Source organism: Ovis canadensis, chromosome 9, assembly GCF_042477335.2.
Source record: "Ovis canadensis isolate MfBH-ARS-UI-01 breed Bighorn chromosome 9, ARS-UI_OviCan_v2, whole genome shotgun sequence".
Lineage (NCBI taxonomy): Eukaryota > Metazoa > Chordata > Mammalia > Artiodactyla > Bovidae > Ovis > Ovis canadensis.
In genome coordinates, this window is record NC_091253.1 from 38,794,854 (window position 1) to 38,810,424 (window position 15,571).

At 36.9% G+C, this 15,571-nt stretch overlaps 1 protein-coding gene across 2 annotated transcripts in view; it reads left to right on the top strand.

The window, feature by feature from the left end:
* The window catches only part of TMEM65 (transmembrane protein 65), a 49,333-nt gene that overhangs the window by 8,692 nt on the left and 25,070 nt on the right, over positions 1–15,571 (top strand). The window contains exon 2 of one of the 2 annotated variants that reach the window (XM_069599917.1): positions 10,324–10,404. The exons of the other annotated variant lie outside the window; for it this stretch is intronic. Within the exon in view, the coding sequence (XP_069456018.1) occupies positions 10,324–10,404 (81 nt within the window). The remainder of the gene's footprint in view (positions 1–10,323; positions 10,405–15,571) is intronic. 2 annotated transcript variants of the gene reach the window in all.

Consider the following 15,571-nt stretch of genomic DNA (forward strand, 5'->3'; position numbering starts at 1 on the left):
TGCTGCTGTAACAAATTACCACAAATATAGTGGCTTCAGTTCAGTTCAGTCACTCAGTCCTGTCCGACTCTTTGCGACCCCATGAATTGCAGCAGCCAGGCCTCCCTGTCCATCACCAGCTCCTGGAGTTCACTCAGACTTGCATCCATCCAGTCAGTGATGCCATCCAGCCATCTCATCCTTAGTCGTCCCCTTCTCCTCCTGCCCCTAATCCCTCCCAGCATCAGAGTCTTTTCCAATGAGTCAACTCTTTGCATGAGGTGGCCAAAGTACTGGAGTTTCAGCTTTAGCTTCATTCCCTCCAAAGAAACCCCAGGGCTGATCTCCTTTAGAATGGACTGGTTGGATCTCCTTGCAGTCCAAGGGACTCTCAAGAGTCTGCTCCAACACCACAGTTCAAAAGCATCAATTCTTCAGCACTCAGCTTTCTTCACAGTCCAACTCTCACATCCTTACATGACCACAGGAAAAACCATAGCCTTGACTAGATGGACCTTAGTCGGCAAAGTAATGTCTCTGCTTTTGAATATGCTATCTAGGTTGGTCATAACTTTTCTTCCAAGGAGTAAGCATCTTTTAATTTCATGGCTGCAGTCACCATCTGCTTAAAACAACACAAATTCATTCGTTAGAGTTCCGGAAGTCTGAAGGCCAAAATTAGACTTAAGGGGCTAAAATAAAAGTGTTACCAAGGTTCTGTCCTTCTCCAGGCCCTAGTGGAGAACCTGGTCCTAGTTTCTTCCAGGTTTTGGCATGTGCTCGTTCCTGCTCACGTTAATTTCTGCTTCAGCTGTCACATCACTGACCTTTTTACCTTTCTCTTATAAGGGCCCTTGGGATTACATTTAGAACTGACCTGGATTATTCAGGATAATCTTTCTCTCTCAAAATCCTTAATTTAGTCACATCTGCAAACTCTGCTGTGAACACAGGTAGAAGGATTAGAATGTGGACATATGGTGTGTGTGTGGGGGGGGGTAGTAGTATTCAGCCTACCACAGATTTATGACCTTGCCTTGGAAGTCCCCAAATGTCATTTCTGCTGCGTGCTATTGATCAAGCAAATTGCTAAGGCCAGTGTAGATTGAAGGGAAGGAAAATTAGAAGGAGATATTCTGTGTAGTAACCATAACTGATAACTGTAGTTTGTTCCTTTTTCTCAGTATGTGTAAAAATTAATCATTTCTGTTAGAAATTTTATATCGTATCATTCTTCATTAATGTACACCAGTAACATATTGAATTTTTGTTTAAGACTTTTCAACATTCTGAGTGCCAGTGTAGTGACAGTGATTCCTTTGTTATATATTAATATATTGATTTATACACACACACACACACACACACACACACATATAGGTGTACAGGACCTTTCCTCTATATCAGGATTTCTCAACTTTGGCAATATTGACATTTTGGATTGAATAATTCTTTGTTGTGGGGGTTGTCCTTCACATAGGATATTTAGCAGCATCCCTGTCTTCTAGGCACTAGATGCCAGTAGCCCCCTCCCACCCTCCTCACCCCACGTTTCGTGAACCAAAAATGTCTCTAGATATTGCCAACTGTCCCTGGAGGAGACATTGAATGGGAGGAATTTAGTAAAATAAAACCAGTCTGATCAACGGCCGTTGCTTCATATGAAATGCTATATTTCATATAAATATATAAATAGAAAAGACGATTTCTTCTTCACTCTTTGTCCCTGTCTCTCTCCTTTTCCTATCATCCATTGATACTTACTGTTTTCAGTATATTCTCTGCTTCTAGCTCATTTCCTTCATTTTACATTTATTTTTCTCTGGATAAGGACATAAGAGTAATTCCTCACCTCTCTATCAAACTCTTTGGGGCTTCCCAGGTGGATCAGTGGTAAAGAGTCTGCCTGCAAGGCAGGAGACTCAAGAGATGTGGGTTTGATCCCTAGGTTGGGAAGATCCCCTGGAATAGGGAATGGCAACCCACTCCAGTGTTCTTGCCTGGAAATTCCTAGACAGAGGATCCTGGTGGGCTACAGTACATGGAGTTACAAAGAGTCAGGCACAACTGAGTGGCTGAGCACATGTTCACTATCAGACTCTTCACCTCATTATCATAAGTGAACTTTGCAATAACTGTTTTCCTTGATTGTGATGTCCTTTCACTTCTAAGTTCTTAACTAAATTCTAAAAGTTAGACACTTAGAAAATAGGACTTCAGATAAGTCAAACACTGCTATTGTTGAATTCACCAGTAATTTGGTGGTGGTCCTCTCAGTAGTGACTATTTGCTTACTTTTTATAGTAATTGTGACAAGTAAATTTTTATAAACAAATTTGTAGATAGGAAAATCGAAAGAATATAAAGTCCGCAGTGTTATAGGGTCATCCAAAGGGTCAGGCAGAACTAACGATAATGGATGACCTTGAAGGTTAGGGATGATCTGTTATTGAACCACTATTAACAATGACTGTTTTAGTTTTTCTAAAAATAATAATGAGTTTGCATAACTATACTCTTTTCTGGTTTTCTTTGGCATGTGAGAGTATAAAGCTAACTGGAACAAATAGGGGCTAAATTCCTGAGTGCAGAGTTTATTAGCATTTTGCTAGTCAGCTGAATTAATTTGTAAAACTCTAGCCTTGTCCTTGACTCATAGGTTTATGTCTGCTCTAAGTTAATGAAAAAAACCACATAAAAGCAAGTAGTTACTTGTTAAAATATAATAAAGTAGTTACCTGAAACTATCTGGTAAATGAGAGACTCTTCTACACAAAGGACTTTGCAGGTAGCAAAATGCCATTTCTCTTAACCTCTGAAATATTTACTTTGACTATTTTTGATGGCAACATATCTGAATATACTGCATTTTTCTCTGCCTTAGTAAAGTGTATTGAGCACAGTTTTGCTTCTACCAGATGTCATAGTTTTTGTTTACTGTATTTTAATACAATGATTTTCTTTGGGGCTACTTACTTCTATTTGTAGATGTACTAGTCATCACATTCAGTGCCTCCAGAACACTGTGCTGTTTCAGTTGGCACGCTTTTCAGACTGTGTCATAGTGCTGGTGAAAGGTGTTGGATTTATTGTGCCGCTCCCCATCCTATCTCCAGTGCCCTCAGACTGTGCTACTCTATTCTCATTCATCCGTTGTGGTTGTGGTAAACTTTTCTGCTGTGTAAGGGGGACTGCTTCTTGGCATCTGTTACGGTTTCTAATGTCTGCTTTTTGTCACTCTTCCATGGTGTTTTCTTCTTATTCTTATTTTTCTTTCATTTTCTCTCTCTCTCTTCACCCTTAGGTTTTTCAGTAGAGTTTAATCTTTATTATTTTTATTTTTTTAATTTTTTGCTTGAAGGAGAAATGCTTCACCAACCTGAATCAGCCACAGGTATACCATATGTTCCCTCCCTCTTGAACCTCCCTCCAGCCTCCCTCCCCATCCCACCCCTCTAGCTCGGTTTGAGTTCCCTTAGTCATACAGCAAATTACCATTGGCTATTTACTTTACACATGGTAATGTAAGTTTCCATGTTACTCTCTCCATCCATCCTGCCCTCTCCTTCCCCACCCCTTATATCCACAGTCTGTTCTCTATGTCTGTGTTTCCATTGCTGCCCTGCAAATAATTTCATCAGTAGCATCTTTCTAAATTCCATATATATATGTTAATGTACATTATTTGTTTTTCTCCTTCTAACTTACCTCACTCTATAGAAATCTTGATAGACGTTTCAGTGACGCAGACCACTGCTTTCTCCTGTCTTTCCAGCTAGCCCATTGTGCCTATTACATTGATACTGATCTTTGACTCTTCAGATCTCACACTGAAGAGCTCATATTTGTGCTAACATTATGATTATGGCCGTTCAAAGGATCATTGTAAATATCTAAAAGGTACTTTAGTTGAAGTTAGAATGGTGTTCTTTACTTGGCTTAATTTAGATTTTCTGTCTTCTTTCTGAGTCTTAGTATAGAGTATTTAGGGCATTAGGTTATTAAAACATTTGTGGTTTTAAAAATAGCATGATATTTTTGTAACATAGCTTCGGAATTTCTGTTGTATAATGGTTATTATATTTTATAGTAGACATCCCACTGCTCCCCTATTGCTGCTGCTGACACTAGTTTCATTACATTACTTAGCAGTTACTGAATATTTGCTATAGATATACTGAGCTAATTAAGTAGGTGTTCATGTAATTATTCTGTTTACTTCTCTTGGAGAGAGAATGAATCATCTCCATTCTCTGGATTAAGATGCTGAGGCTAAGAGGAGCTTGCCCAAGATCCTTAAACCTGTGTGGCAGAGTAGAGTAAGTAGAGTAAGTTTTTAGCTTAGCTTTGTTTGACTCTGAAATCCCTGTTTTTATTATTGCATCGTTTTCGATATTCACAGGGCTTTCCTGGTGGGTAAAGAATCTTCCTGCAATGCAAGAGACCTGGTTTTGATCCCTTGGTTGGGAAGATCCCTTGGAGAAGGAAATGGCAACCCACTCCAGTATTTTTGCCTGGGAAATCCCACGGACAGAGGAACCTGGCAGACAACAGTCCATGGTGTCACAAAGGAGTTGGACATGACTTAAGGGCTAAATAACAATGACAACAGATATTCATATCTCGGATTTTTAACATGCTGGAAAAAAGGTAACAACTCAAATGCTCGATAAAAGTTACCTGTGCTGGTAACATAACTTAGTCTACCTTTTATATGTTCACATAATATATACATTCAATATGAAAGCGAATATGGCATTGTTAGTTTTAAAATAAGGGAAATCAAAGCAAAGTCAATGTGCAAAAAGTTTGTAAATTGTGGGAGAATTTTGAAAAAGTCAAAAAACTAGTATCTGGGACTTCCAACTGTCTTAATAGATCTCTTAACTTTCTAACTTTTACTGTAATTTTCCTTTAGATTTTTGAATGAGCTTTTAAAAAACATGCCTAGCATACTGTTCAAAGAAAACCTTCCTAAACTTTGAAAATTTATTTATGTAACAAATATTTATTAATCTACCATATCATGAACATGGTACTGGATATTGTGGGTGCATCAGAGAATTAATTCAGGAAAATATTCTCATGAAACTTACATTTTTGAGAGCAGAAAGATATGAGAAATAAAGTAAATAATGAAATAATTACAGATAGTGTGTGGTATTAGAAGTATAAACAGAAGGGCCTTTACTTAAAGGTGATCTAGGAAGGCTTTTGTTTAAGTAATATTTAAGATGAAAATAAAGGATTGAGAAGAAGCCATTCATTCAGACATAAAGGAAGAGCATTCTCAGAAGGAAAAGCAAGTGTCAAGGAAGGGACTTGGCGTGTTATAGAAATTGAAAGAAGGCAAATATGAGTGGAACTTAATGAACAAAGGGTATGGGATAAGATGTTGGTAGGCAGAAGCCAGATTAGTCAGGACCTTTCTGGGTAAACCATATGAAGGCCATTTAAACAGGAATGGAGTAATGGTATTTAAAGAGCCCTCTGGCTGCTAGGGTAGCAGAGTCAGACACAACTGAGTGAGCACACTGGCTGCTACAAGTTGGAGAGTGCAGTGCACAAGCTTGGAGACCACTTAGGAAGCCGTTACAGTGGTCTAGGCTAGCAATATTGGTGGCTGAGACTAGGAGGCCATGGAAATGAAGAGGAAGAGATAGGTTCCAAATAGACTTTTGAGAGTGATCTGATGGCACTTGCTGATGGGAAGGAAATTAAGGGAAAGGAAATAGTAAGTGATGACTTAGGTTTCTGACTATAGTGACTGAATAAAACATATTATTTACTGCAAGGGAGAAGACTGGGGAAAGAATAGATTTGAAGTTTTAGATACCTCTGTGAATATAAATGGAGATGTCAAGGGAGTAGGGGTGTGTGTGTGTGTGTATTTATATGCTTAAATCTAGAGCTCATTGAAGTTTAGGCTGAAGATGTAAGTGTAGGTGTCAACAGTTGTGTATAGATGGAGAAGATCCAGGATAGAACTCTGAAAAACAATGATGTTTATTGGAAGGGAAGACGAAGATCAAGAAACATACATACACCTGTGGCCAATTTATGTTGATATATGGCAGAAGCCAACACAATATTTTAAAGCAGTTATCCTCTAATTAAAAATAAAGAAATTAAAAAGAATGAAAACTAGAGCAAGACTGAGAAATGTCTACAAAGTTAGGAAAAATAACAAGAATAGTGTATTCCAGAAGCTAAGTGAAGAAGAGAGCATTTCAAGAAAGAGGGGATGATCTGATGCTTTAGATAGTTCAAGTAAGAGGAAGACTGGTGAGGGGGTGGGTGCTGGGGGTATAGAAGGTTTATTGGATATAATAACTTGAAAGAGAGTGATGTATTTGTTGGTTTTGTAAGAATTATGTTAGGAGAAGCTGGATTTTAGTTGATTGCGGAGGCAGTCAATAAAGAAGAATTCAGCTCTTTAAAGGGAACTTTGGACGTGGAGGGCAGGGGGTGTTGGGCAGTATTATGAGTAGTACTGAGGTTATCTCTTTCGCCATCAGTCTGGAGTCTGAAAGTAATTTAAACATATGGTACTAGTTTGCTCATTTTTTACAGAGTCCTGTGTAAAATTCTAGTTTATCAGAGAAAAATGTAAGCATGCGTAAGCAAATTACACCTCTTTTTAGCAGCATGGTGTAGAAAATATGCAGACCATTTAGCAAGTAATGTCTTTTCATTTCCTTTGATAGGAAGCTTAGAGAAATCAGCAAGATGATTTGAAACTCCACTTTCAAATTAAATTACCAAAGGACTAGGGGGAACATTTCTTTTCTTGAAATGTGGGACTTTGAGTGCTAAAACTGAATTAGTCTGAGGCAAAACCTACCCTAAGAGTGACAGTATTTTTGCCCTTTTCATAGATTAAGGCTTTGACGCATAGGAAAGATTGAAAAAGGGATTCAGGTAGTTTCCTGTCCCTTCTGCAGTTTTTCCTTTCCTCTAGATCTGAACCACTGGACACTTTCTTAGGGCTCCCTCTGTTATCATTTGTGTCTGGTGAGATTTCTAGTGAAAGAACCTGCAGGAAGGTGCAGACTCCCACAGAGTATTCGTACTGAATCCTTCACACTGACTCTGATCATCAGCCTGCCTTCACCTGTTCTCTTACTATTCTAGTCTTTTTCTTATGGTGTCCGGTTGCATCTGTCTCAGATAAACATGTGCTGACATCTCCTTTGTCCTTGCAGGGGCCTCTTCTGTTTTGATTTAGGCCCAGCTATTTGTTTTTGTGACTTGAGTTCCCTTAAAGCTTAAAAATAAATCATAAATTTGAGTTTAGTTTGATGTTATTTCTCTGTAAGGGTGGGAGCAGTGCTCTTTGTAGCTCTGTATTCCACAGTGAAAACTAGAACCTGCTTCACGAAATTTAATGTACATATAAAATCACCTGGGAATCTTATTGAAATACAAATGCTGTTTCAATAGATATGGGTTTGAACCTGAGTTCTGTGTTTCTGACAATTCTGTGTTTCTATGTTTCCCAGTGGTTCAATGCTACAGGTCCAGGGGGCAATATTTTCTGTAACAGTATAGCAAGTGTTTGTTTTTAAGGTGAGAAAGAGTTGAGGTCATGTAGATAAACTCAGGCATACTTGCATTTTGAAAGGAAATAGGCAAACAGGTATGAGAACAATAATGTAAGATGTGGCATATTTTGTGAGCTTGCAAAATTTTATGTTTGTGTGTGAGAAAGACCTTATGGTTTCAAAAACATTATAGCATTTTTAATACTCAAAAGGGTTTGTTAAGGACATTACAGAAAGTGTGCATTGTTAACACTGATTTATAGTCATGCAGTGATCACTGAGTGATAAATGATGTATAATAGATTTATTCCTTGTTGCTCATCTCTTTTTCTTTTGCATTATTACCTTGAATATGCTGTTCATTGGTTAGTCTCATTTCTTTGGTAAACCATGCCCTCTGTCATACGTTTTTCTTCTGCTTTTCATCAGCCTGTTCTTTCTATATTTTCCCCACTCAATTTTATATTGCTTTTTTTCTTTTCTTTTTCAATTTTATATTACTTTTATTAAAACAACCTCAAGTTTCTAGAAAAGTTTCACATATTGTACAGTATAAGCTTTTTTTTTTTAATTCTTTCCCCCGAATCATTTGGGATAAATTGCTGACATGATACCCTGTCATCCCAGGCACAGGGTAGATTACTTGGGAAGCAGTCTCTGAGACAAAGCTTAACACGCAAGGAGTTTATTGGGAGTGCTGTCTAAAATCCTCACCAGGAGGATACTTCAGTACTTTAATATCATGAGCTATTTCATGGTATTAAAAAAATGAAAGATAAAATGTAAGCTCTTTCAGACTTAGAAAAGAGTATGACAATTCCCCGAGGCATAGGAAAGATTCTTGTTCCATACTGTAAGTTACAGGATGAGACAGAGGGCTAGACTATTGAAGCAACTTTTGATCATTTAACTTTTTTTTTTTTACAAAGAATAAAGCACTTTTTTTTAAAAGGTCCTCGTTAGTTATTCATGAAGAAAGAGACAAAACCAAATTGAAGTACTGCTACAACATAACTGGTCGATAATCCTCAAAGTATAATCCTCACCAGAGCCTTGAGTGAGGCAACTTTCTTCAGCTGAGGCAGTCCCCTCACAAGACTGTCACTGAGGAGTGTCTCTCGGAAAGACTTCAGGCAGCTAGGGATTGACTGCATCACAGTGCCTACTACAGCTGGCTTATATTTCCTACAAACAAGAACATTGTCCTATATAAGCCATAATATAACATGGATAGATTCCTTCCCTCTTATACTCTGGTATCATTCCAGTTTCCACCAGTTGCCCCATTGATATTCCCTTACATCAAAAAGATCCAGTCCAGAACCATGCATTGCACTTAGATTTCCCTCTATTTGAAACAGTTTCTCAGTCTTTCCCTTGGCTTTCATTACGTTGATACTTTTGGGGATTATAGTCTAGTTATGTTGTAGCAGTACTTCAGTTTGGTTTTATGTCTTTCCTCGTGAATACCTTCCAGTTAAGCATCTTAGGCAAGAATATCACAAAAGTAATTTTATGTTCTTTTTTCCATCCTGTCCGTTGCTCATGATTTTTATTTATTCCTGATGATATTAACCACTTCTTGGTTAACCATGTCCTTTGAATACTGGACTAAGTAGTATCAGTCTGATTTATCCACTGTAGAGTTTCTATTTCCCTTTTGTGATTAGTATTTTGTGGGGAGGTACTTTGAGTCTATGAAATACCCCATTCCTCATCAACTATTAAAGTTATGAATTCATATCAATATATGTTCATAAATTCTTATTCTGTTTAATGGGTTACAGTTCATTACTTTCATTTTTGACCTTCCAACTGTCCCATGCTTCACATTAAAAAAAAAAAAGATAATCAAAAGAGAATTGACCAAAAAAAGGGTGAAAAGTGGTAATGCTGATGTGATATTTTAATCAAATGTAAATGAGGTTATAGAAGAAATAGCTGACATTGGGAATATTCATACTGCTGTTGAACTCCTGCCATTTGAGAGACTCCAGATACTCAGCCAGAAGAGTTAAGAGAAGGCAAACTTACGAACATAAATGAGGAAAGTGAGAAGGTTGTGGTGAAAGGATGAAGACTTAGGGAGGAAGTGATTCTGGTAAAATTTTCACATTCAAGAAACTCTCTGAGCTATTTCATAATATTAAAAATATGAAAGGTAAAATGTAAGCAATTTCAGACTTAAAAAGGAATGTGGCAGTTCACCAAGGCATAGGAAAGTTGCTTGTTCCATATTGTAAGTTATACAATGAGAAAGTGCTAGCACTATTGAAGCAACTTTTGATAATTTAATTATTTTACAAAGAATAAAGCACTTTTTTATAAGGTCTTTGTTAGTTGTTCATTTTATATATAGCAGTGTGTACCTGTCACTTCCAAACCGTAACTGTCCCTTCCTACCACCCTTCCTTGCTGGTTCCCATAAGTTCTTTCTCTAATTCTGTGAGTACCAAGAATAAGACCCTGTACTGTAATTCCAGTGTGTCTGATATTTTCAGTTACAAATATTTTAGTCAATCATTTTACTGTTTAAAACGTTTCCCTTTATAACTACCAGTAAGAGAATTTTTTAATGTTTTGAAAAGAAATTTAAAAATCACAGAACAATGGTGATTTTCCTCATCAGTTACTAAGATTGCTCTGCCACTTACATTGTCATTTTTATGTCCCCACAATATTGTATGAAGTGAAGACTGCCCGTATACTAGCATGTTTCACTTCAAAATTTCATATACATTTAAAGTTTTATACATATTTATGTTATTGCTTGAATACATTGATTTAAAAATATTTTTAGCATGCAGGTATCCCAAACCTGAGATTGCCATTGTGAAGCGAGCGAAGGAGTTATCATCAGCAGAGACCTCTGATAGTTTTGGTACAGTACAGTATTGCAGTATTGATTGTTTGTCAGACGTTTATTGCAAGTGGAAGAGCATCTATTTGACAGGACTTCTTGCTTGTTTGAAATAGAATGCTTTGATTATAGTGATGGTCCTTTTTTGTTTGTTTACATCAGTGTTTCAGTTTTCCATTGTCTTTGGAACCTCTGTTTTTATTATCTAACCCTAGACCTGCGGACATGATTGACTAATAATTGCATGTTTAATTGACTGAAAGATTGCATTTATGATCTTAAAAGGCAGAATCACTAATATTTAAATAACATATTTTAAATGTTGAAATAACCACAGCAAAGTGAGACATCAGAAGCAACAAAGATTATGAATTTCTTTAGGATGAATAAGACAGAGGGACCACACACAGAGAAACCTTCAGAATATTCTAAGAGAAACTATGTTTCAGTAACTGAACTTCAGTAAAATACATTTTAAGAGTATATTCTTGAATAGTTTGAAAGTGTTATGTACGTTCATTGTAAGGCCATTCATCAACATTTTTATAGATTAAGTCTCCGTACAGTTTGATATCTGACTTACATTGTATGCTGTGGTGGTGGTGGAGGAGGAGGAGGAATTGTGTTGAGTGTGTGTATGCGTGGGATGGAGGGAGAAATAAAAATAAATATCTCTGTCCATATTTTATTTTTTGATTACTATTTAATATAGATGAATTGCCTCAGAAGTATAACACAATGTATGGAAAGGAATAAGAACTATTTTATGCACCAATTGAAATTTTGTAAGAGAAAGTTTCTTAGACTGTATATATAGTGTCAAGAGCAAAAGATAAACTGAAAGATCCTGATTTCTCAGTGGGGAGGCATGTAGTGTGTATGTATGTATAAGCATACACACTTGTGTATATTTTAATGTATCAGTACAGTACAAAAATCCTCCAATTTGCTCTACTTTGCCGGTTCTAATGTTATTCTAAAATTAAAAATTTTATCTTAGTGTGTATGCAGAAATTAAACATTTAATGAAAATGTCTTTTGGAGAAGAAAGTTTCAATTTTGGATTATTCTAAAGGTTGTTTTTAAATAACCCTCATTTTTAAGACAATGTAGGGAAAAGGAATGATACTTATTCTATACATAATGGCAAATGATATCACTAGGAGGAAAAGTGCTACTGAACAATAACTAATAGGATTTAACCTGTCAGTGATTACCTTTTGAGACCCAGTCTTTAATTATGTCCCTACTCACTGTGTAGTGTGCTTCTTCATAAACGTTTATGTGGTACACCTCTATTTTTTAACTCCTACTAGTTATACAATAAGGAAGCAATATAGAGTCAGAATATTAGAGCTAGAAGGGATGCAGAGACCTAAAATCTTCATTTTATATAACATGAAACAGAGATATAGAGGGTTTATGATGTAGTCAAGGTTTGGTGACTGATTTTATAGGTATATATATGTATATCAGAGCAGGGATTCATGTCAAGGCCTTTGAGTTTATTATTATTATTGATTTGTTTATTTGGCTGCCCTGGGACTTCCTTGCTTTATGCAGGCTCTTAGTTGTAGTTTGTGGGATCTTGGCTACCTGATCAGGGATTGAACCTGGGTCCCCCGAATTGGGAGCATAGAGTTCCAACGACTGAACCCCCAGGGATGTCCTGGCCTTTGGGTTTTTAGTTCAGTGCTCTTTTCATGGTAATAAATTACTTTAGGGTTAGCAGGGGAGATTAGTGCTAGACTAGAGGGTATCCGATTTTGATGTTCTTGCAGGAGAAGATGCATGCACATCCTTCTACTCTGCCATCTTGACTTCTGTGCTGTGGCATGGCATCTAGTCACATCACATCTTGGCAAGTAGAAGGGAAAAAAATGAGAACAGTGGCAGATTTTATTTTCTTGGGTTCCAAAATCGCTGAGGACTGTGACTGCAGCCATAAAGTTAAATGACGCTTGCTCCTTGGAAGGAAGGCTATGACAAACCTAGACAGTATTTTTAAAAGCAGAGACATCACTTTGCCAACAAAGGTACATATAGTCAAAGCTGTGGTTTTTCCAGTAGTCATGTACGAATGTGAGAGTTGGACCATAAACGGGGCTGAGTGCTGAAGAATTGATGCTTTTGAACTGTGGTCCTAGAAGAGACTCTTGAGTCGCTAGGACAGCAAGGACATCAAGCCAGTCAATCCCAAAGGAGATCAACCCTGAATATACTTTGGCAAAACTGATGCTGAAGCTGCAGTACTTTGGACACCTGTTGCAAAGAGCCGACTCATTGGAAAAGACCCTGATGCTGGGAAAGATTGAGGCAGGAACAGAAGGGGGCGACAGAATGAGATGGTTGGATGGCATCACCAACTCAATGGACATGAGTATGAGCAAACTCCAGGAGATAGTGAATGACAGGGGAGTCTGACATGCTGCAGACCATGGGGTCACAAAGAGTCAGACACAACTAACTGAACAACAGCAACAACAAAGAGTATCCAGTTCTGAAACCAGCAGAAACCATGTAATTTTCCCATTTAGAAAATGTTTTATTTGGTAACTATAATAGATGAGTTAATTTCTTCCCCTCTCTTTCAACTTTGATGGATTTTTTTTAATGATTTGTATGAAAAAGAATGATTTCTTAGAAGAGAAAAAAAGCAATTGGAAAAGGTATTAGTATTTTAGATAATTGCAGTTTTACTTCAGTTTCAAATATTAATGCCTGACCAATGTTTTGACAGTGTTTTACATATTCATTGTACAATGAATATATATATATATATATAAAATGCTGTGTTTTCCTATTAAGAATTTACTCACTGAAGAGAAATAAGACAAGAGGAAGAGAATCTCGGTTCTAGACACAGTTGTGTGTCCTTGAGTAAGCACTTATTAATAACGTCTCTGGACCTAACTGGCTAAATCTTTGAAATGGAGAAATAAGTCAGTACACTACTATGTGGGCATAGTACGCATACGGGCTGGATAATTCTTCATTAGGAATGACTCTTTCTTGCATTGTAGGATGTGTAGAATCCCTAATACCAATAGCATTTCTCAGTCATTGGTGGTGGTTTAGTGGCTAAGTTATGTCCAACTCTTTGTGACCCCACGGACGTTAACCCACCAAGCTACTCTGTCCATGGGAGTTCCCAAGCAAGATTACTGGAGTGGGCTGCCTTTTCCTCTCTAGGGGATCTTCCCCACCCAGGGATCAAACCTGTGTCTCCTGCAGGCAGATTCTTTACCATTTGACCCATCCTCTCAGTCATTATCATATCCAAAAGCAACCCCGCATTTCCCAGCATCTTCTAAGTGAGGCACCATATTGAGAACCACTGGCAAACTGTTTCTAAGGATCCTTTCAGCTCTAACATTCTGCTAAACAATTCTTATTTCGGGAATGATTAAAAGGGGAAAAATGTAATACTGACTGAAAAACTCTTCTCCCTCCTAATATTAAGCAGTTTTATTTTTTAAATGAGTGTTTTCTAGTAATTTATGTCACCATACCCACACACATGTCAACCACTTATGATGTTCCAAGATGATTTTTTTTAATTTACTTTAAGCTTTCCATCTACAATATAATATACCCATGTTATATATGCTCAGGTATATAATTTTAAAATTTAGAATTGTATAGTACTGTCTCTATACCTAAAACATAAAAGTAAGATCTGCTTTTTTTAAAAAATTTGTACTGTTAGTTTACTATCTTAGCCTTTTTAAAAAAGGAAAATCATTATATAGTAATTGTTTTCTTTATCTGTTTTCCTTTGGCATGAAAGAAGGAAAGGAATACAGTGTCTGAGTTAAGCATTGAGTATATAATTGTTCTAAGTACACAACTTAGATATGTGAAAGCAACCACAGAGCAATAGTATGTTTGATTATCCTAAAAAAAAAAAAAACAACACTCCATGAAATGACAGATACAAGAGAAATAAATTACTATACATCTAGTATTTACTGTTTTTTAGATTTATTTTTATGTATTTAGCTGTGCCAGGTCTTAGCTGCAGCAGGCAGGATCTAGTTCCCTGACCAGGGAGTGAACCCTGGTCCCCTGCATTGGGAGCAAGGAGTCTTAGCCATTGGACCACCAGAGAAGTCCCAGTATTTACTATTTCTTAAGCCAACATTAATGAAGTTAACAAAGGTGATGATCAATTAGGCACTACTATCACCTTCCTGGGGCTTCCCTGGTGGCTCAGAGGGTAAAGAATCTGCCTGCAGTGTGGGAGAACTGGGTTCGATCCCTGGATTGGGAAGATCCCCTGGAGGAGGGCATGGTGACCTCATTCCAGTATTCTTGCCTGGAGAATCCCCATGGACAGAGGAGCCTGGTGGGCTACAGTCCATGGGGTCGAAAAGAGTCAGACAGGACTGAACAACTAAGCATGCGCATATCACCTTCCTCATCATTAGTACTGGCCAACTCCTGTCATCTGTTATACCACTGGACTGCCTCAGACCAGAAATTTGTTAGTCTCCCTTAAGTAAACTGCACTGAAGCCCTAGGTTGCATGCTGTGTTCCCCTGAAGTTTAGTGAGTGACAATATTACATGATCTAAGTAAACATTTCTTTGCATGTTGCAGTAAACTTTTAGATGCTAAATAACAAAATCACACTGAAATACTGTTTTTTGGTCTTAACTAAGGAATGTGTTTAAAAAACTATAATTAATAGCCATTATTTTAAAAGATAAGACCTGTTAATTGAAATTTACAAAATTAAAAAGTTAAGTTTTTTTTAGTTTCTAAAGTGTTTCAATGTTCAGTTCAGAATGTCAGGTTTTATAAGTATATTGCTCAACCATATTAATTTATTTCTTTTAAAAAATATTGTGTTGTAGCTTTATAAACCCTTTTGGATGCATGTTTGATTTTTTGGCACCTGGTATGATTTGCTTTGCTTAAATCATTTTGAACAGCATGATTTGCATTTTAAGTTTGTCTTCTTTAATGCATTATATATTTATTGTAAATTTAACCTTACTTGTAGGAACTTTTGGTTCTGTTAAAAGTCTAAGCAGTTTATGTTTATATGTACATCTATTCTTTTTCAGATTCTTTTCCCTCCTAGATTATACAAAATATTGAGTTTTAATTAATAATGTAATATGTCACACTGTAGTCAAGGGGTATAGTTTTGTTTTCTAGTGAAAGTGAAAGTTGCTCGATC